The sequence below is a fragment of the Geospiza fortis genome, unplaced genomic scaffold (genome assembly GCF_000277835.1).
Source record: "Geospiza fortis unplaced genomic scaffold, GeoFor_1.0 scaffold53, whole genome shotgun sequence".
In the NCBI taxonomy this organism is placed as follows: Eukaryota; Metazoa; Chordata; class Aves; order Passeriformes; family Thraupidae; genus Geospiza; species Geospiza fortis.
Window position 1 is genome coordinate 12,642,898 of NW_005054305.1, and position 22,594 is coordinate 12,665,491.

At 38.3% G+C, this 22,594-nt stretch overlaps 1 protein-coding gene across 3 annotated transcripts in view; it reads left to right on the plus strand.

The window, feature by feature from the left end:
- Positions 1-984: 984 nt before the first annotated feature.
- The window catches only part of FUT9 (fucosyltransferase 9), a 32,088-nt gene continuing 10,478 nt past the window's right edge, over positions 985-22,594 (plus strand). Inside the window, exons 1-2 of one of the 3 annotated variants that reach the window (XM_031066574.1) lie at positions 985-1,082; positions 3,325-3,482. In XM_031066574.1, coding sequence (XP_030922434.1) covers positions 3,440-3,482 — 43 coding nt within the window. In that variant the 5' untranslated portion in view covers positions 985-1,082; positions 3,325-3,439. Of the gene's footprint in view, positions 1,083-3,324; positions 3,483-18,861; positions 18,964-22,594 lie in introns of those variants that run through there. The other 2 variants (XM_005418334.3, XM_031066575.1) reach the window with 2 other exon arrangements.

Sequence of the window (22,594 nt, forward strand, 5' to 3'; positions counted from 1 at the left end):
ATTCGAGCAGGTTTTCTCATGTGTTTATAATGGTAAAATATCTAAACACAAATATGAAAATAATCGTTCTGCTTTGCCATGTTTTCATGGTATAAACAGCCAATAACACCCACAGCAACTTTATTAAGACAAAGATTAGCAAATATAGGAGTTTAATTGGATTTTGTTTTCAAACATATCAAAGCCCTTGTGTTACACTCTTGTGTTATACTTGTGTTTACATTCTATTTCTTCTTTATAGGCAAACCTGACAGTATGAAAATTAGGTCAGTGTTTGAACCAACAAAATTTTTGCATTTTTCTAGTGAAATGGGAGGGTAATTTTTCACAGTATGTTATGAAAGAATTTCTAAAATATCATTTTTTAAAGCATGTACAAGTCATGGATAGGGCAAAATTTGAAAGTAGGAATGTTAACTGCTTAATATAATACCCGGAATCTTTAGTAAATTCCCTCTGGTGTATTATTTGAATTTTCAGGTCTTTACATAAAAGTAAAATATTTAACCTACAGGCACTTATGGAAATATTTCATATAGAGCCTAGAGAGTCAAATTCTCATTGCAGAGGACTTAGGCAACAGCCTCATATTCCTAAGTTCAAATGTTAAGGTACCTGTGGGACATTCCACCCTCTCAGCTGCTGTGTAGGCTTTCTGTCTCTGGAGACCTCTTCATCCAAATTGTTGGTGAAGTCTCCAGCATGAAAATCCAGACTGGCTGCTTGGCTCTGGAAGCTACAGATCTTTCTACTGTGACTGAGCTAGCAAAAGCCTGGGAACATGTCATTACCCTCCTAGGATTCTCAAATCAAAACGTGCTCTCCCTATAGTATGTCTCACCCCCTTGGGATTCTTGGAGCATGACTGAACTTCACATAGGTCAACATGGAGAGAGAGGAAGGATACCTAATTGACATGTAGCTGAAAGCATTGACCTATGATGTCACAAGATGTCCTTAAAATGTGTTTTGTTTCATTTTAAAACAGATATTTGCCCATTCTGCAATCTGTCACATGAAGCTGCTGTATTCTAGGATGCATCACAGATGGAAGATTTTGTCTCCACAGCCACAATGTTCTGGTGAGAATCACATTCTGTTACAGTAGTCAAGTATTTAAGTCTCACCTGTGATGCACAAAGACCTTTATTTCTGAATTCCTCCTTACAGCTTAGTTGTTAGATTTCTTTCCTGGAAGATAAGAACCCAAATCAAACACAGAAGGTATTTGGATTTTATTCTCCCATTTTCTAGAATGGCATTCCACCTGCCAATCCAGAAAGATTCTACTCCTTCATCCACTTGACTCCAAAAGAAGATTAATAACTACATCCCTAGAGAAAATAAGAAATAAGCATCTAGTCTCCCTAAAAGACAGCTATTTTGTGAATTGCTTACTTAGTAGTCTCTCTCATTAAATATGAAAATAGATTAAAAACCCAGTTTAGAAAATATGCCTAACTTTTAGAAGATTGAAGTCCCAATTAACATGTCTAAGTTATTTTTGAAAACAGTGATGAATTTCTAACACATATGGACATCAGGTGATTTTTTAAAGTGGGACCATGTTCCTTCCACAAATAGGATGTGTTCAACAAGCTTACTGTTTTCACTTGGGACTTTGTAGAATTCTGCAACATCTAGCTCAAGCTTAAATTACACTTGTTCTCAAAACAATTAGTATGTACTAAATCGGGAATTTAATGTGGCCATCATCATGAGACTCACATAGTGAGAGTTAACAGGATTTTTGTGTGTAAAAGAGTTAATTTCTTTAAGATTCTTTATAGTTATTAAATGGCTAGGTGATTTATTTATACTCCATGTAAAACAATTATAAAATACTCTGTAAGAAGCTTTAAAAAGCTAATTTTATATAGAAGTCTTTGCAGAGAAATGGAAACACTTGCTGACACTTGATATTTAATCTTCTTATTGTCACACCTTTTTTAGCTCTTTTTTCTTTAGCTCCCACAGAGAAGTGATTCTGAAAGAAAATAGAAAAAAGAGTCTTCATTCATTCTTATTATTCTTATAAATAAGTTTATAAAACAATATTGTGAACTTACTAAGAGCATATTAAAATTGTAATACAGAAAAAAAAATCTGTGATCACTGCTGTAATTCATATGTCATTAAAAAGATAGCTCTGAATTGATAATCATGTTTTGGGGAAATTGTCTGAAGTACCTGAGAGAAGAAAACAGAAGAAGGAATTTGGAGTAACTTTTGCCTCAGAGACAATGGCACAACCAAAAACTTTTAAACTTTTAAACTTTCTCAAAAATAACCTTTATTAATGAATTTTAATAGCAACGGGCTACAATGGCATAACTACACCAATAATGCAATAAGAAAGAAGATAACATGGGACAGAACTCCATAAATACTTTTGTTTTCTTTTTGCTAATGTGTAACTGCTGTAGTCTGCTACTTCTTCCTATTGATTTCTTTGGATTTAGATCCATGCTAGCTAAAAAAGCATTTGAAATATCTCTGAAAGTAATGAATAGATTAACAGAGACTGCTAATTCCTCTCTACTACCAAGCCTCTAAATATACAGTATATAAAGGCAGACAACATGTAATAATAGTAATAGCTGTACTGCATATCAGCTTGGGGTATATTTGCCTAGTCTGCTTTTCCTCTGTGCCCATCAGTGTTATCCTTCTTCATGTCACCTTGAGGCTTAAAACTGCTTTTTCCAGGCTTTGAAGTCATAGAATAGAAACTGTATTTTCTCAACTTAAAAAACTTGGTGTCAATGAAGGAAAGTGCATGACAATCTTTCAAGCAGGAAATCCTTTACACACAAGATCCATGCAGTGCATTACTATTACCTGTATGTGCCTCCTGTGAGCAAAGTTCTGAGTCCATTGCTCTTTGGTGTAAAGTAGTAGGAGTGCTAATGCATTGTGGTTCATGAGGACTGCCACAATGTCTATGTAAGACAGCTCTACAGTGCTGTGTAAGATCTTTGCTGCACAGTGGATCTGGCCATACTCAAGAAGTGAGCCAGCTCTGCTCCATGCTGTTTTGCCGGGCATCAGTGCAGCCAGCCCCCACAAAGCCACACTGAAATGTTGGATACATCAGCTCAGGTAAATTACAGCTGGTGCTCCCATGATATCCGAACTGAAATTATTTATTTTGGTCTCATCTGGAAAGCAAACACATTGAGGCCATGATCTGGTGATCTGGACCTACAAGAAATGCAAATCGGAATTTCTTCTGCAATTACTACAACCTACTATGTGCACTTGCCATGACACTCAGATTAGGAAGTAATCTGATAGATCACTTTTTGATTTTTGCTTTTCCAGTCTGCTGAATCTCCTCTGCGCTGATTTGCAAGCCCAAAGCTGTCACAGACCCCAATTACTCACTTAACAGAGGATTCAGTCAGTACAAGAGAAACAGTTACACGATATTAGTTACATGATAATTTCTGTACCTACTTTCAGAATGCTGTACAAAGAAGGTGAGTCTCTTTAACTCCATTTTTTGTTTGAGGAAGCTAAATCAAGGCATAAGATCTGACTTGCCAGTGTCCCCATTAGATCTTTCAACATTCAAGCAGACCAGGTAAAATGTCATCAACGCTCAAACTTATAATAGGTTGCTCTCGTTTCTAATTTCTGTCAGAAGTGCCATCACAGCTTCTCTTTTATGGCAGTCTGAAGTATAGTTGTACATGTAAAGGAATTAAATTATACTTTTAAAGTATAAAGAACTTTACAGTGAAATAAACCTGTTCCTTTTGGTGTAGAGGGAGATTTTATTTGTGTAATAAAAACCTTTATAGCAAAATTAAATACCAGACTAGTAATTATGCTTTCCACAATCTCTTAAAAAAACAGGTTTGTTTACAGGTAACATATCTGGCTATACCAGGATTTCCAAAGCCAGGCAATTGCTGCAACACTCAGCAATCCTTTGGGAGCAATGCTGAAAACTGATACCTTGATTAAGTAGTGAGATTGACAATCTGAGGAAAAAATTGTGAAAGAGACTAGAATGTGAATGGGAACTCCATGTGCATTTGGGAAGACTTGCTGCAGATCAGACAGCTTTGATGGTTCAGGATGAAATTCTAGCCCAAGAACAGATTCTAGATCTGAGAGCTGTGCAAGGATCCTAACTTTTTTTTTTCTTTAATAACAGAATAAAGAAAGAGACACTTTTACTTTTTTATAGCATAACTAGCTCTGAAACCTTTTTTTAGACTTCAATATATCTTTCCCCAGCAGAATAAAAGTTTCATGTATTTTTTGCACAAAATAAACATATTCTTCATATATCTTCATATTTTAGGAGCAAGGACAGTGCTGGCAAACCACAGCAAATGTGCAGACAGCAATGTGTATATATTATCTACATTATCGGGGAAGAGGAAGAAGTTTTTGTTTCACTAGTGCTCTCACTGGTAGAGATGTCAACAGAGGATAGGGGTGTAAAATTCATGGATCATTTTAGGAGAAAAGCAAAAAAAACAAAACCATAATTTGCAGAAAATACTTCACCACACATGCGAACTAACACAGACCTACAATGCAGCAAAACAGGACAGGAGCATCCAATCGGTGGCAAATTTCTCCAAATTAGAGCAGTTATTCTGTAACAGTAATAGAGCTAGAGATATTTAGACCATATTCTTTCCACACCTCTGATGAGTTGCAAATCACAGAGAGCATCACTCAAATATTTTTCTACCCTGGGTCTATGCAATTGCTAAACCAATTCCTAATGATGCATTGCAGCCAAGTGTATCCAGCACAACTTCTTCTCCTGACACAAAATAGGCTGCAGTCATGGTTCAGACTCATGTGGCATCAGAAGAAGAAAAAAAATCAGAAAATATAGAAAAGAGCATTTGTTTGAGACTATTTCAAACCTTCCATGTGAAGGGCTCTCTGCCTTGAGATAACAAGCAGCAAGCTCTTTATACTCTATTAGAAACAGCAGTGAAACTCAGGAACTGCTTTCTTACAGTCTCCTAGTAGGATTTTTTGCAGTCAGTACTGTATTTTTTGCATCTTAGTTTTTGGGATAGAGCACATTACTTTTTCAAGCTTTGCAGTACTGCTGTGATTTCTAGAAATATATCTCCTTGGGAAAATGGAATCTCTGTGTATTCACAGAGCTGAAGAACCCAGGAACCTCATGCTTCCTGGATTTAGGCTTACCATGAAACTGAATCAAAACCAATGGTGAGAACATTTCAAATAATTTTCTTGTGGGATTTTGTGTTTGTGTGTGTGAATTCATATACATATATGCAAGCACGCAGGAAAGATACTAAGCGGCAGAAATTACATTGATTATTCCCTTTCTTCACCGTCCTTCAATGTTATAGGGTCCCAGGAGTGAGGTGCACTGAAGTCTGGCAATTCTCATTCACGTTTGCTGCTCCTCAGCAGCTGTCTAAGCCACAGCAGGTCACAGCACAGGTGCATTTCCTGCCATGTTTAGAGAACACACACTATGTTCTCTAGTGTGTCTGGGAAGTTAAACAAGCTAGGATTAGAGATGCTGTTCAGCTCTTTGATTGCAATAATGCTACTTCCCTCATCACAGACATTTTGATTGGAAATCTGCAGTGAGAGTCACAAAGGACAATGTTGATGTAATTAGGATGCTAAAATGACAGTGACAGCATGTTAGTTGAGCTGTGGGAATGACATCCAAATAGGGGGTTTCATACTCTGTATTTACCACTAAAATACACCTTCAGACTTGTGACGCACGATAGCAAACAGCTGCCACCCTTATTACAGAGAAAGTAGAGTAACAACAACGAGGTTATTTAGGGAGTAATAACAGCTTTCAAAGCAAAAGCAAAGTGCTGATCAGTGAAGACCAGGAAAGTCCATATTTGTGCTTCACCTATCTTTTTTGCCCTTAGAAAAACATCTATCCATTTCCCTATTCCAAGCAGCTCTTTGGAATTATTCTCCTTCGGAGACTTTTCAATTAAAGTTAAAAGGGAGAGGGCTAAGAATTGCCTTCCTTGTATCATTTATTTATTAAGCTTCCCTTGCTTTGCTTTGTCAAAGTGATTTTCTTCCCTGGCAGCTACAGAAGGAATTACTTTAGTGTGTTGTACTCAGTTTGATAATAGTTATACTCTATATAATTCTGTGGTTTTGTTTATTATGCTGCTTTTTGTGGCATCATGATTTGACCAGTTTGGTGTACAGATATCTTTATAGCTTAGGTTTTAGTGGTTATATTTATACTGTGGCCAATCAAAAGGGAAAGTTTGAGAACAGTGATTCCCAATTACATACACATGTCAAAAGCTTACAAATGTATATACAGGCATAATAAAAGTGAGATCCAGTATGGAACCTCACTAAAGATCAGAACAGGACCAGGTAGATGTTGGGCCAGATGCAGGCTCTGGATCAGGCATGTTGAGGAACATGGGAAAAATAAGCTTGGTTGAGAGCATCATCACTGGTCACAGTGCTGTCATGTGCAGCCAGAGTCTTCCAGAAGATCTGAGAAGCAGAACAGTGAGGAAACTGGGTTTGGGAACAGACAGAGCTGGACACAGACAGAACATAATGCCTCTTATTTCAATGAGGTGTTAGTGATGCCTTGAATTTTAGCTTTCATATTTTTTAGATTCTGTACTGCCTTAGTGTGCGACTCTGAAATTCATATAAAGTGTTAGCAAGTTCTCTTCACAGTTTAGTTAGACAAAGCAATCCTTTTCCAGCCTGAGAACCAAGGACACCATTGCAGCTTTAGGCTCAAGAAGTGTAAACAATGGTCAATTGAGGAGAGCAAGCTGGGAGGATGGGATTTCATAATCTGAAGCTGTAATTGGACAATTGACCCCAATATGTAAATGGACCAAAACTTATAAAAGTGTGAAAATTCATGACAGGTTGTGCATCTTGAGTCCATCTTGGGTCCACCTTTGGCAGAGTCATGGCCAAGCTCTTGTACTGCCCAAGGTGTATCCCTTGAAGGCCTTTCAATAAATATCCACTTTATTTCTTTAACTCTGTCTAGCCTCTGTTCCAGGTCAGCCTCTTTAGGCATCATTTGCATGGCAATCTACACAAAGCCTGCAATCACAGGTCCAGAAAGTGTGTGCAAAATAAAGTGTTGTTACCAAATTGATGGGATTTTTAATTCATGCTCATTAACTGGGTAACGATTACACCTGAAAGTCTCAGTGATTAGATCCTGCAGTCATTTTTAATTTGGAGTGTCTGCTGCTGGGGTAACAGGGTCCAACTCTAGTAATGAATTAGTAGAGTGAAGTGGTGTGAAATGCATGTAAGATTAAGAGCCTACACAAAATGTCAGAGATGTAATGCACCCTGCACCTTGTCTCCATGAAAGTAAGTGTAGCACCCTTAGTGTAAACATGTGTAGGCATTTAGATTAATTCTGCATAATAAATAACATAGCAAAACCATGATTCTTCAATTCTGATTCAATAATACAGAATAAATAGCACAGTAGGACATATATATATATTATGTCTTTAACAGAAAAATAACTATCAAGAAACTGCCTCTATTCTGCCACCTCTACCCTGGATGAGTCTGGCGATCCTGTCTCTCCTGCACACTCTTTAAGGCTTAAAGCTTCCAGTTCTTTAATGTTCCTTGTCTGACTGATAATCTTTCCCCTTTCTCAGAGGAACAGTACACAAAGAAAAAAATGCAATGCTTCCAAGTCCTTTTCTCCCAGTCTTTTCATGGATCTTTATTTCACCAATTTCCAGATATGAAACAATTGTTGAATTAACATGCTGGACCCTATCAAGAACTATCAAAGTTCTGCTAATGTGTCTTAAAATCTGTAAATCTTCAGTAAATAAAAGCACTCTAAATGATGACAAAGGCTAGGAAAAAGGCATTGGCAGTGTTATTTGGATACTTCAGTGAAGAGGTTTGTATGTTGCTGGAGCTGACAGAATTCCTTAGTTGTTTCTAATTCTGAGAAATTGAAAGGTTCTGACATTGCCCCAAAAAGAAAAGGAGTAAAGATGAAAACAGGGTCAGAAGAATTATGAAAAGGGAACAGTAGAAGGGAAAAAAATAATAGAGAGGCAGTTAAGAGAGAAGGTCCATCTGTTAGTAGGACCATCATATCTGCGGTTATGACGATAAGGAGAAGCATTGCATTGTAGAAGCATCGTACATGTGCATGTTCAGGTACAGTGTGCATGTTCTTGTACATGTGCATGTTCAGGTACAAGCTCTTTAGGACAGGTCCTCTGAGCTGCCCTTACCTGAAATCTTAGGGGACACTGGGAAGCTCTGGGGATGCTGGTACTCCTGTGGGCGCTTGCTGCTAGAGCAACAGTTGCTGGATTGTCTCCTGACAGAAACTACTAATCACTCAGGCTATGTCTGTATCAAAGTGAGATACATTTCTTCTCCTCTTACTTTCTTTTTAGAACGTAATTCAGTCTCACAGCTCATGAGAGGGATGTGATGCTGTTTTCATATCCCATCCTGACAGCATCCTGACGTGTGTATCTCTCCTCCAAGCTTGACAGCAGAAGAAATCTTCCAGCCATTAAAGGAACCTTAATGATAGCTGGGATGACTTTTTGTCCTCTGCAAAATTTTGTGATACTGAAATGTTCCCTTTTTATTCAGAGCAAAATTGAAATATTTCAAACTAATCTCTCCCTAATGAGGTACACTGACAGGAAAGCATCTTTGCTCTTCCCTTAAAATTTGTTTCAAATATGACAAAAAATCACCCCTGAGAAAATGTTAGCAAACTCAACTTTCCCAAGGTAGATTTTTGTGTTGACAAACTTATAACCTAAAAAAGAATTAAACATTCTGTGGTCGAGTCTCTTTGAACTTTCGTAGATCAAAATATAGTTTTGTGCACAATGCATCAAAAAATCATTTTAGAAGCAGTTTATGAAGACAGAATAGAGAACAAAGGACCCAATTCATCTTGTCCAATGAAAATAAGAAATTCATTTCCAGCATAGTTTATAGCTTCTATCCAGTAAATCTGAGTTTGTCCTTCACTGGCAGAAAACAGGTTATATGCTGCAGGATTCTGGAAAATAAATTTTAAAAATTTACTCTTCACTGCAAATAATTATTGCAGTGGAAAGGTTTTTATTTTTCTTAAATATTGTAAGTCAATCTGTTCCAAAGATAAATTCTGATCTACATTTTCCTTTATGCTGTTATTTTTATCTAATTTTCCTTCTATGAGACAGATAAATAAAATAGTGATGTAAAATCTGAAAGGGAAAATAAATCTAGGTGTAATAATCATATTATCAACACATTAGCTCTGCAAAACTCTGTCGTGCTTCCTTGCATAAAATGACAGGTTAAAGTACCTTTCCAGAAATCTCGTGGAGATTATTGTATTTTATTCTCTATTGAGGTTTAAAAAAAAAACTTAGACAACCTATTTGAAGTCTCCTAGTGAAATACTTACAGTTCAGTTCAGCATTACATGCCAGTTTCAGAGAGGTTGAAGTGTAATCTATTTCATTTTACTTTCATCAGCAAGTCAAGTTCATCCATCCAAAACCAGCTTTTCTGGATGCACACATTTCATTTGTTATCATTTTAAGTAGCACAGAGTGCAGTCAAATTCCAATATCTGTCAATCGCACACAAGTACTGTTAAGTAATCTTTTACTTTCTATTTAAATGCTTCCACCATAAACACTGAATAAATGCTTGCTTGGCACTCAAACAAACAGCTTAAAGCAGCAAAACTGCCTTTAAACTGTATGGAATTTTCTAACTATTTGATGGGTATCTGAAAACTCTATTTTCCAATTAATATTAAATTATTTGGAATCTATTAAAAAGTATTCTGCACTGTAGTTACACCTCAAAAAATCCAAAGTAACTCCATTTTTAAAAATACTCCTCTGATCTTCATATCTTTCTCTTGATTTGTTGTACCAAATTCTACTTACATTTTAATCTTCCCTTTTGGCATTTCAGAGCATGATTTCAGAACAATAAATAACAAAACCAGATGCTAAGGTGTTGAACATGACATAGGAACCTGAATAACTCAAAAAACAAACAGAAGATGTATAGAAAAAGCCTTTAAAAGGCTTTATTCTAACATATTCTTACAATTTTCTTATTATTTTTTTAAATACGCTCATAAATCTTAGACATCTGTATTGGCAACTAAAATTAATCCACTAAAAATAGCTTGTTGAAAACAATTGTGTTTGTCTTATTCATCACTAAAAACCTTAAAGAACAGAAGCCTTGAAAGAAACTGGCTGGTAATAAAAAAGACATTGATAATAATTGATGATGCTGAAAATGCAAAAAGGGACGGAATATGAATGCAACTTAAATTGGAATTTAAGAATCGTTTCTCTTTAAAGCTTTCTATTCATATCAGCTGTATCAATAAACATGCTTGTTTGCTTAATGGGGAGTAAATTCACCCAATTCCCCCACGCCATATTTCATCAGAATTCTAGTCTAAGCAACTGCCTCCTGTTCCTTGCTAGACTTTTTCCAGAAATCAAAAGGCAGATTTCCCATCTCCAGTAATTTATACAGAGGTTTCATGCATCTCATGCTGTAAATAATCTTCAGGATTGCAAGATTCAGCTTGCTGCTGTGTTTCCTGATGAAATAGTTGTTTCAGAGCAATAGGTTCTTTCATGTCCTCTCTGACAAAAGACTTAAGGTACATAAGAATGAGAAATATTTTATTTTTCCTATAATAATATTACCTGTCTCTACTTTCTGCCTCCTTTTCCCATCCACCCCTCCCTGGCTCAGTGCCCCAGTGAATTCAGTGCTTTAAGATTGGATAGATCACATTGCAGCACATCTCACAAGGACAACACAACAGCAGCACTTCCCATTGGGACACAGCCTCCATCCAGGGCCAGCAGCTTGGGCAGTGGTGCCTAAACATTCAGAAGTTCATCGTGTCTGGGTTTGTTTGCATACTGCATATGTAGAGAGGTTACAGAGAAATATAAAGCATAATTGATAAATCACATTTCAGGGAATCTAAGGAATTAAGTGTGCTACAAATACCACATATATAGTGTGTATATGTATATATATATATATATATGTGTGTGTATATATATATATATATATTTAAGTAATCATAGAAGTATGTATTTATAAAATACAGCAGGTGTGAAAACAGCAGAAACATTTCCAAAAGGTGATTAAATCTTTCCTGAAGTTCAGATTGTGGATGGAACTGTATGTGCATGTATAAGGGAGGGTGTTTATTATTTGCACCTTCTTCAAACTTTAGATTCCCTGTACTCTAATTTACGTCTGTCTTCCTGTCTCCCGAGTTGCCTTAGGATTTTTATTTCTAAGTTAACCTTAAGGAACACAAAGGAATAGCTTTTGAGCTCTCTTTTTCTTCTCTTCTTACATGTTGCTGCAATCCATTGAAAGAACAAAACCCTAACCATACTGAAACTAATAGGTTTTACAGTGTTTCTGTGAGCAAAATTTAATCTCTGATACTTCTTGTCTTTCAGCAAATCCAGCTATGCTGGTAGAATTTCAACTATAGCTCTGCAAAAGGGTTGGGTTTTTCTTATTTTAAAGATCAAGGGGTCACTGACTTTAATCTGACTAAGTCTTCCATTTCTCTGTACTAATTTACCTCAATCAAAAAAAATTGAATTTGTTTTCAGAGATTTGAAACAAAGATACATAAAAAAGATATCTAATCTGAATAAATGTGCTATGACTACCTTCAGGTGAAGTTTGTTTGAAGAAAAAATTTCTATCCCACAGATTCAACCATTTTGAGGCAAATTTAAGTCATAGTTGTCAAATAGTTGTTCAAATTTTCATTATATTGTGAAAATTACTTATCTTTCCTGGACTTGATTTCCACCCCTCCTTTACTCCAGTTTCAGTAATAATTTTCTGACTGTGGCTTGATTAAAACTTTATGCTTGCAAAAGTCCAAAAGATTCTTTTGGGAAAGACATTTCAAAAGTGAATGCATTGTTTTTACTAGAGCACCATTTATTTTGCTTCTATGGTACTCTTAATTGGTAGATTTGAAAGTATTTTATTAAAGGAAAGTAGTCTTACACTTTGGGTGTCTATGAGACAAAGTGATTAGTGCCTAACTCAAATTAAATTCTGCTCAACTAAACTCAGGTTAGTTTAATAAATAACCTTGATAAAAGAGCCAGGAAGTTCTCTACCACTTTGTTCCATGTCCTGTGTATGAGACTTGTCAGGGCATCAGCAGGCTCTAATTGCCCTGGTAAATCAGTGCTGTCCAGCAGAGCAATCTCCTTGTCAGTGAAATAATGATTTCCTAACATTATTATCATTGCTTTTGATTAAACTTCCTTTAGGAGGACTTAAAATAGACATATATTCTAGCAGAAATTCCATTTAATTTGGCTGGGAAGAATTCTTTGTGGTACTTTAACATTTGTTTTGTGTGACATTTGACCACAACTAACCACAGAGACCAAAGGCTGTCCTCAACACCCACCACCTGCTGACCATTAGCCGGTCTGGTTGTTAGCCCAAAAGCTTCCTTAGGGTTCCTGGAGCACCTACAAAATGCAGACAATCTGTTTGGCATCTCCAAGTGCAACACACCACAAACAGTGAAAGAGGCTGCCCAAGACAGAACTGGGGTGTGTCTTCCTCCATCCTTCACCAAGATACTTCCACTGCTCTAAAGGATTGGGTCAGAAGCAATCTTGAGGAATCAGAGGATTCTTGAGGAATCCTCCCTCAAGAGCAGGGATCTTGTCCCTTCCTTTTGTGAGGAAGTTAGGAAATTACACCTTTTGAAACTCAGCCAGAAAATTATTCACCCAAAATAAATACCAGTTTTTGTGTTCTTTCCAACAATGGAGATTTAAACCCTCTCTTTAACCTTCTCTTTACAGGGTTGTAAACTGCATGGGAAAGGAAGCTGACTCTACCTTCTACTGCTGCAGATGTGCCCCTGGGCATAAATCATTGGGGAGTCAATAGGCAGGAGACAGAAAGAGGTCAAAAGAAAATAGTATTGTCTTGATCAGCACCTAGGCCTCCAGTGAGGAGAAAAGGATTGCTCACCTCTATTCCTAAAGCTCTTCACACATTGTAAAATCAACAGACATTGTTGTCTAGGAGCTAGAAAGCCTTTAAGAAAATTGAATCATCAAGATCTGAATCACTTGAGGTTGAAGAAATATTCATATCTAAATAGGTCATAGCTTCAATTTCTACATAAAGGGACTTCATCCTCTGCCTGTTTCCTTTAAATTCAAGCAAACAACAAGCAGCTGTTAGCAGTGCATTTAAGATGGAGTCTGCTCTTGTAGGCACATCTATTTCCTTAGGGCTCAGGGCTGGGGTAATAGCTGGTTTATCGATTTTGAGGGGCCCTTCCTCGTGAAGAATGAGCCCCTTCTGGGGATGTGCTGGCACCAGGCAGCTAAGAGCACAGGAGTCTGAAAGGCAGAGGGTCAGAGAGAGTTTAAGCATGACCAGCACTAACAGACAAATGAACAGAAGTTTTCAGGGTTGCAGGATTGCAACATGTCCCCTGATCCCTACTAGCAGAGCCTGTTTCTGGTTTGGGGCTTCTTAGGACACTTAGGATAGCGAATCAGCTAGGGATTTAGGTTTCTCTTAACATTTTTGTCATCAAATTAGTCCTACCCACAATTGCTAAACTGAATTAACTGCATGGATGCTCAGTCTGTTTGAAAAGGCAGCTGATTGTCATCACTTTTTTTACACCAATTTCCTTAAAGTAAAGGAATCCAGCATTAAGTGCTGCTGACCTTATATCTAGACCCCTTTTTTAATCTTTTACAGCTTATTTCCCTTGCTCTTTTTCTTTCTCTCTGTTTCCTCCTACCTATCTCTCCAGACTTTCTTTAGAAAGTTGCTTTCTGAGTAAGATTGCTATATAAAGCCTTCCTTGCTTTGTAGGAACAAAGGAAATCTCTTTCTTTCCACGTTTTAAATGCCTAGTTTTAATAAGCAGTCAAGTTGTGCCAGAGAAAGACTATGGGTTGCAAACCTTAAGATGGGAAAAAGACTACTTGGCCAATTGTATTTCTAAGATACAGTAAGTAATTGTACATTGAATTGTTACTCTAGTGGCAAAACATTCATTGATTCATTATGGAACTTTTTGCTCTATTAAGAGTAGAATAATGTATGACACTAAAATCCAGAAATTGAGCATTACAATCAAGGGCAAATTGAATATTAGAATTAAACTTAGACTGCAAACATTTAACTTCTCTTTTTAATATGCTTAAAAGGAAGACAATATGCTAAGAAATAGCAAATAACTTGAGCCTTTTCAAAAGAAGTATGATCTCTGGACTAACTGCTGTCTTTGTGCAGTTTTTTGTCAGCAGCCTGTGCAGAATATTCTTCATTGACATGTTCTAACCTCGAGTTGCTCTCAGAGGCATCAGTGTCTATGTTATCTTGGAGAGTAAGTAGTAAAAAGAAAACATCACCTTAGAGCAGGTTGATGTTTGCAGTTACTGGAGGATTTTTTCAGACTATTGTTCCTTCGACCCATTCCTCTTGTGTATTTCCTATTTCTTCACTGAAGAACTTCAGGATTTTTCTTTTCTACAGAAAAGTCTCTTCAGTGACTTTGTTAAGCTTTGTATTCTCAGCTTGTTATACTTGTAGGTCCAGCTATCTGCACTTCCTTTTGTTGTGCACACAAAAAGAAAGTTATGCACACTCCAAGAAATTAACGGCTGCTTTTTCTCAACTGCAATTTTGTTTCTCAGAAGAGTGTACAGTTTGAGAGGTTGAGGGATTGTTAGTTTTGCTGGTTTTATAGTATACACTATCTAAAATATATATTTTTTTAAAATATGCTTTCATTCTGGTTTTATCACGCTTTAGGTTTTGGGTGATTAAGTTTTTGTTTCGGTTTGTGTGCATGCATATGTTTAAATTTCTTAATAGGAAAGTTTCTGAATTTACTTTTTGTGGATCCTGCTCTTTCTACTTGTGTTTGAGTAAAAGACACTTGTATCAGATCTTAAAAGAGATCTATCAGATCTCTGCTGCTCCTGTTTTCAGTGTCCAAACTTTACAGTATAGTATAACCTTTATAGTGAATTACTAAACTTGCTCCAGCAAGTATTTCATTCAAGAGTCTTGCTTTATAATCACCTCCTCTCTTACACTTAACAGCTTATTCTTTTGAAATATTTGGTACTACCAACACAAGTAATCTTGAGAACATATCTGTTAGTGCACAATGAAAATGATTGGTGCTGGTTTTCTTTCTTTCCAATTAGTGCTGGTGTCCTCACACACACAAGTGCTCTACAATCTATCAATTATTTGAATTGCACTTTTCCCATATGGAAAATAAGCCTCTGTTGTTTTGGCACTCAATATATTACAATATGAAGGATTTGTATTCGCTATGCACAGAATCTAACCCGAAGTTTTGAGTCACTGATGGGCTTTTAGGAAAGCTGGATTAGTGAGGAGTTCTGCTCAGGGCATCTAGACAACTAGCAGAACCTGGCTGAGGACTCTTGGTTGTCCCGAAACCTCTTGATGAACACTGAGTTACTTCTTTGCTCAGAATAGTCCAGAAACCCAATTCTGTTGATTGTATATTTAAAACAAATGCCCATCTTCCATTCTGTGAGGGGAAAAAGTCTCATTTGCAAAGAGTATAGATGGACATATTTTAAAAAGTAAGCGTATAAATTATCACCTCTATTCTCTGTTAACATAGTAGTAAATGGCATTCTCCAGTTCAGCCACAGAGCAGATTGCAATGGATTTCAGCACTCCAGTAGCTTTCTTTTCTCTCTGGGGCAGTTGTTGTCTCACGGCAACCAGGACCCACAGCACAGAAGATTTTTCAAAAAGCAAGAACATTGACCTGCATCCTAAAAAAGCCAGTTCTATCAGTACAGATCCCAAACCTAGAGGTACAAAGAGTCTCTTAAGGAAAAGGTGCTAGGCAAGCAGAGAAGTGAAATGTTAAGCAGAGATCAGATTATGGGGAATTTATGGTATTCTTAAAGGCCTCTCAGGCTTTCTTTCCTGGCTACAGAGCTGTCTCAAAAGTTGTGTTGCCAGTGGCAAAATCCTCAGATCTGTGGAGGTTTATCTGCACAAAAGGCAGCATTAAATCTCAATTAAATTTTTTGAGCTTGCTTATGCATCAAGATAGGGCGGTGTAACTACTGCACCTAGCCTCTAATCATATCTACACAAACAGCTGCTCCTCAGAGCTCCAAAAGCCTTGCTTTGCCACAGAACTAATATACCCCAGAGTAAGTGTTCCATATTATAAGTAGGCATCCTCTGCTTTTTCCTGATTCTGATTTATCTTCTTCACAGGAGGAGGTGTTTTTCCACTATAAGGGGAACTACATATTAGGAAATCAGTCAGAGGCAACCGTGATTTTTTGATGGGGAGTTTAACTTCTGTGCACAGGAATGCCTATGGTTCTTCTCCTACCACTTCATGCTCTCTCTCTGTTTGTCTTTGCTCACATCATTTTCACAGCCACTGTGAGTCAGCCAGGGCTCTCTGGTGGGCGGGGGGCCATCACAAACACACAGTTTGTGCAGGTATGTTATTCATATTTCAGCTGGCCGGCTGCAGTTTTACAAGCCAGTCACAAAGCTGCTGAAGAGCTCTTTCTGCAATTCTGGCAGAATCAGAGAGAACAGCAGTTTGCTGTTCCCAAACCACATGGAAAGAGGGGAGGAAGAGACCACTTGCTTTTGGAGCACTTTTCTTTGATCAGCTTCATTTTGTGCAGAGCCTTTTCAGGGCTTTTGAAAGAGGCAGGGACTGGCTTGTGCTGCATAACCAGGATGAGCTTTATATTCAGGAAGATAAAAAGCACTTTTCTAGCAAGGCAGATAAAATTTGCTGCTAAGCTACAGTGGTGAAGAACTCCATTTTCTATACCTAGCACAGTATAGAAAGCCATCACCCCTTTCACAGATTGCTGTTGGTCATAAACTAGCTGTGATGTGGACAAGCAAACGTGGAAGTTAAGGTAAAAAAGGTTCTGTCTGCATGCTACCAAGGCTGGCAATGCTGCTGAGGTTCTGATCACTTTGCATGCCATTTATTTTCCAGTTGTGCCAAGGGAAGGAAAGGGTATCTCCTGTACCTTCTGAGACAAACTCGTAAGATTAGAAAGCAATGCTGCTGCCATGTGGAGTGTCCTGACACTAACTCTAGATTGTCTGGAAAAGTTTCTTGCTGATAGGACTGTCTATTTTTTTAATATGTGGTAGTGTTGGTGGACATAAAGCCACTCTGGTATGGACAGCAGTGCTTTAGCCATTTTCCCCTGCTGTTCTGAGAGACTCTGTGTCCCTGGCTAATGTCTTTTGCTGTACACTGGATCACAGTAAGAAGCCACTGAGCTGTTGCATAAGCAGCTGGAGAGTGACAGTGTGTGACTGCCATGGAGAGAAGGAGAGGATAGATGACAATCAGGGGGAGGCTGGGGGCTGCTGAGCCATAGCAGGATGCTGTGCCTTGCACAGCAATTTGGAGAAGGAAGCTGAGAATAGGATTTTCTTCAGCAAGGGAGTCAAGATTCAGACATTCACAAAATAAAGCAGCTGTACCCCATCCAGCAATTGACAGGAAGATTTAGGTTTGGCCTTTAAAAATAGGGACTTTTTAGTTGCTGTTGTCCACATAATTTTTTGCTTTCCTTCACATTTTCACTCTGTGCCATGTGGCTGCTTCATAGTTTGTAGGACAACTTTGAGGATGGGGGATGATTTTACTAATTTGTTCTGCAATTCTTTGCAGTTTTAGACTGCCAGTTTGTATTCTTATTAGGTTCATTTTACAAGAATCTGTGTTTACTGCCATGAGCACAAGGCTGGAAGGAAACAAGTGAGGCCATTGTAGCCCAGCCCTAGGACCTGGGGGCATAATTTGATGTCTCATTGCTTAGTGGTGCTTGTCTAACCTTGTTCTTGCCAGTCTCCAGTGATAAGTTCTGCACGATTCTGAAGCAATCTATCTTAATGGCTACCTGTCCTCGGGGTGCTTTTAGGTAATTTTTTTTAAACTGTTCCAAGTAAAATTTACCACCACTGAATGAAATGATCCTATATTGTTCTCAGAGTGCAAATACACAAAACTGGAATCTCTGGAATTAACAAATAACTCGAAAACAAAGGAGGTGGAGAAGGGAAGAAAAAGAATGTTGTAAACAGTAGAATAAAAATATGCAGTCTGAGATCAGCAGCTCATTCTGTTTTTAGCCTCTTAACTCTGTGCAGCTCTGTTGAGCCTTTTCATGCTGGGCTGTTTTCAGAAATCTGTGGACAGGCATGGAAATGTGTGGAAACAAGCCTGTGTTTGGATGTTGGGGGAGAAAAAAATCCACTGTTCCAGTCGCAACAGAGGAAGCTTAACTGGGAGCAGTGAGTTAATTCCAATAAAAGGAGCACTCCTCAGTTTCAGACAGCTAAAGCAAAAGCCTTCGGGGGCATGTCCATACAGCAGTGACTTGGAGATAAGAAGTTACACACTGGCTATCCTGAGGCAATCAGGTTTTCTTCAATACTGCAGGTGAAAAAGCTCTAGCTAATTGGAAGTGTGCTTTAAGAAAATCCAGCTTTTAGCATAAATGCAAATATGCCATGGCCAAGGGGGGGTAAAACATGCCAGAGGACAGGGAGAGCAATCTCAGTTGAGCTTGCTTTCTAACAATAACAATTGTTTGCTTGTGATTCCTGTCAGCTCTCACTGCTTTCAGCTGTCCTTTTATAGCCCTGAAGTACCTACCTAGGTTGTCTGCTTCTAGAGGGAGCTACCTCTGACATCTCTGTTAACCTCAAAGTCCTTCTGCTCTTCACCCACTCTGATGCCAGGAGTGATCCTTGAGGATCTTGATGTTAAGTATTTCTACCTGAGGAATCCTGAGACCAACTGGTGGTGAAGACAAGAGTTAGCCCCAAACACTTAAGAATTCTAAGGTGTGAAAAGTATTGTGGGTTTTTTTTCATGATTCAGTGTCCATGCTTTTAAGAATCTTAGCTTCATTTTTATTTTAAAATACTGTCCTTTCCCTTTGGAAAATCTCAGTACTAGGCTAGTAATGAACATTATACCTCTAAAAGTAATGGCATATTTTGGGCTACTGGCAAAACCTTGAGAAACTGAAGAAATTGGTGAAAAAAATGGCAGAGAAAAAGGCATCAATATTATTGACGAGAAAGTTCATATTTTCTCCCCACTGCAGTATTGCATAATCAGAAACAAACCAAAACATATCTGTCCCTTCTGGGATGACTGAGAAGTCCCAGTTGCAAGGAAAATATGATAAAACTGTTTCCATAAAATTCAATTTTATTTCTTAATAAACATAATGCATTCAAAACCAGACATTTTTTTGCAAGCCTTGCCTGGTAAGCTTTGGGTTAACAGGTCTGATACCCCATTACTATCTCCCTGTTTGTGTTGCTGCTAAATACAGTTGCTTGCTGATGGAATGCCAAGATTTGCACTTAAAAAGAAGGCTTGCTAAGTTTTGTACCAAGAAAAACAGTCTTGTACTGATAAAATACTACACTTTCAACTTGGGAAAAAAAGCACCTAGAAAATACTTGCTACTCCACAACACTCTGAAATGTACTTTATAACAAAACTATCAAAAGTACAGAATTCTTCCAGCTGGCAAAAATCTCAGTAAACACATCTCTTTGACAAAGTTCTCCTTTCAGACTCGACATGCATGGGGGAGGGAATTCACAGAAAGGAAATTTGTGATTCTGTGGTGGAAGAAAAGCCATGAAAGGGGAAGGGTGAGCTAAGGTGACTTGCATGGATGGCTTGCAAAAAATGTCTCCTTAGTGTCACCTTTAGAGTGAGAATTACAGTCAGATGTTAATGGTTATCTTGGGCACAAAGAAGAAGGACATAAATAAATATGGAAAAGAATCCCCATTTTGGAGATTATTATGGAAAAAATGATCTATGAATTCTAGTGCACCATAACCTTTATGTCCTAGTAGTGCACACAAACTACTTCTCAAAAAAATCCCTTCCAACCCAAACCACTTTATGATGCTATGCAAATAATATGTGTCAACAAGTGCTTAACACATACCTTCACTGTACTTACTGCTGCCTGAATGTGCCCAGGACTCAGTCCCAAAAGCCATGAAAGCAGAGTTTGCTGGTCCATTCCATGGGTCCCTCAATCTGCCTTGGCAAGCGCAGAAATTATTGATTCTGTTAGTACTTCATGACGAAAAATCGCCGCTATTCCTAGTATACATCTTAATAGTTATTACTGTATTCCACAAAATGGAATACAAAAATAGAATTCCATGAAAAAACCCTGTCCAGCTCCTCAGGGTATGGCTAAGTGGTATTTTCAGAAGTCTGCTCATATCCTCTGCTTCCTTGCAAGACTCTCATTCAATTTTTTAAAGGGTTCTGCTATTAGAACCTTTTTCCACCATCCCATTAGCAGTAGTTTCAGAGCAGAGCATGCCGGTGATGCCAATACATTTAATGGATCTGTGAGACTGCATAATGAATGGCTGGTTCTCTGAATCCAAAGGATGCAGGACTATAAAAGACTATAGAGTCTGGATATAGGTTAGTGTTTTGGTAAAAGGCAAAAACTAAAAACCATGATCCCACATCAGAAGGGGGGCATGCCTTCACAGGACAGCAAAACCAGGAGAGGAAATCAACCCAGAAGAGACAAAAATTGGCAAACTCATCTGTTTAACGTGGTCAGATGTTAATATTGGTACTTGGGGTCGCGCAACCACAAGTGATTATCCTCAGATTGGCTCTACATTTCAAAAGTCTGGACAAACTAGTATTTCAGGCAGAGGACAGGAGATATAATATCTGGTCATTTCCTATGCAGTAAGAATTGTCATGTGATGATGCAGGGGTTTGTTATTAGTTAGCAGAAGAGCTTAGTGTAAAATAATCCCTGTCAGAGACTTGAGTCAAAAGGCTTATACCTGGAGGGTGACTATGTTACAAGGCACAATGTTAAAATCCTTTTCTGATTTTTCATCATCCTTTTTAATCCCTAGAAAATTATCAGCTCCTGTGAATAAATGTGTCCCAATCTATTGTTCATACTCAGCTGACACTCTCTGTTCAGTGATAAGTTATACCTGTGCTGTGTATCGCTTTCAAAAGCACAGAAACAAAGAACAGCTTTACATGAATATCAGCTCAGCCTCTTGCTTTTTCCTTGAGCTGCATCTCCTAGAGCTGTTCAACCTAAATCCCTTCTTCCTTAGAGGTCCCATTCTCACTTTCCCTGTAGTAAGGCAGGGAAGCAGTCTTAGGCTCTCATAGGACATATCCTTCCTTCTAGACATAATTTCAAGAAACAATCAACACAGGCTAAAAAAAGACAATGTAATGTTGCTGTAAAGCCTCATTTTTCTTTCAGAGGGATTTAAACTGATGTGGATAAGTGGAAAAGCCATGGACACGTTGTTCCTCTTCTTTACTCCCCTTAGGATCATTTTGCTGAAATCAGAGAGGGCCTGCTAAACTATGTCCTTCAGAAAAAGGGCCTAGACAAAAGCACCAGACTCAGCATTCCATTTATTTTATATAATTTTAGGAGGTGTTTGTGCCCAGGCACTGGCAGCAGGGACTGCCAAAAGCGTCTCCAAAGAGAAGCCAGGGCCACCCATGCCAATTCCAGCATATCCCAACACACCCACTGCAGGGCATGGCTAAACCCTGCAGCCAAGGTGCTGACACCTCTGGGAAAGTGTATTCAAGAAAGGCACAAGCAGTGGAGAATGAGGGGGAAAACGTGAGAAACAACCTTGTGAGCACCAAGGTCAGAGAAGAAGGATAGGAAGATGTACTCCAAGCACTAGAGTGCAGATTCCCCTGCAGCCCCTGGTGGCCTGGGGAGGACCCCACAGGAGGATGTGTCCTGAAGCATCCCATGGACAGCTCACTCAGTAGCTAAGTTTTTTTTCCCCTGAAGGAATTGCATCCCATAGGAAGGACTCATGTTGGAGGAAGGGAAATGTATAAAAGGAGGAAGGAGCAGCTAAGAGGAATAGTTGTGGTCTGATCACAAACCTGCATTCCTATCCCCCTGCACTGCTCAGGAGTGGGTAGGAGGTATAGGAGAGTGGAATGAAGGAGGAAGCTGAGCCTGGGAAGAAGAGGGGGAAATTTTATTTTAATATTTGTCTTTGTCTCTCACTATATAAATCAATTTTAAATGGCAATAAATTACTTTATTTCGACCCAAGATGAGCCTGTTTAGCTTATGACAGTAACTTATAAGTGACCTTCCCATCCTAACTTCAACCCATGAGACTTTCATCTTATTCCCATATTTTGTTGAGGAGAGATAGTGAGAGAGTGGCTGGGTGGATCTGACAGCCAGACAAGGTTAATCCACCACTATAACTAAAACCAGAATTAAAACCATCCATACTCCCAAAATCAGGAGATGTTGTGACAAATTCCCTTTTCTTCAAGATACAGTGTTAGAGTGAAGCTAAGTTAATGGATATTCCTTCCTTCTTCCTTTCCTCAACAATGAATGTGAAAACATTTCTGTTGTAACTGTAGTGCTACAGTCACTACACATCAGTT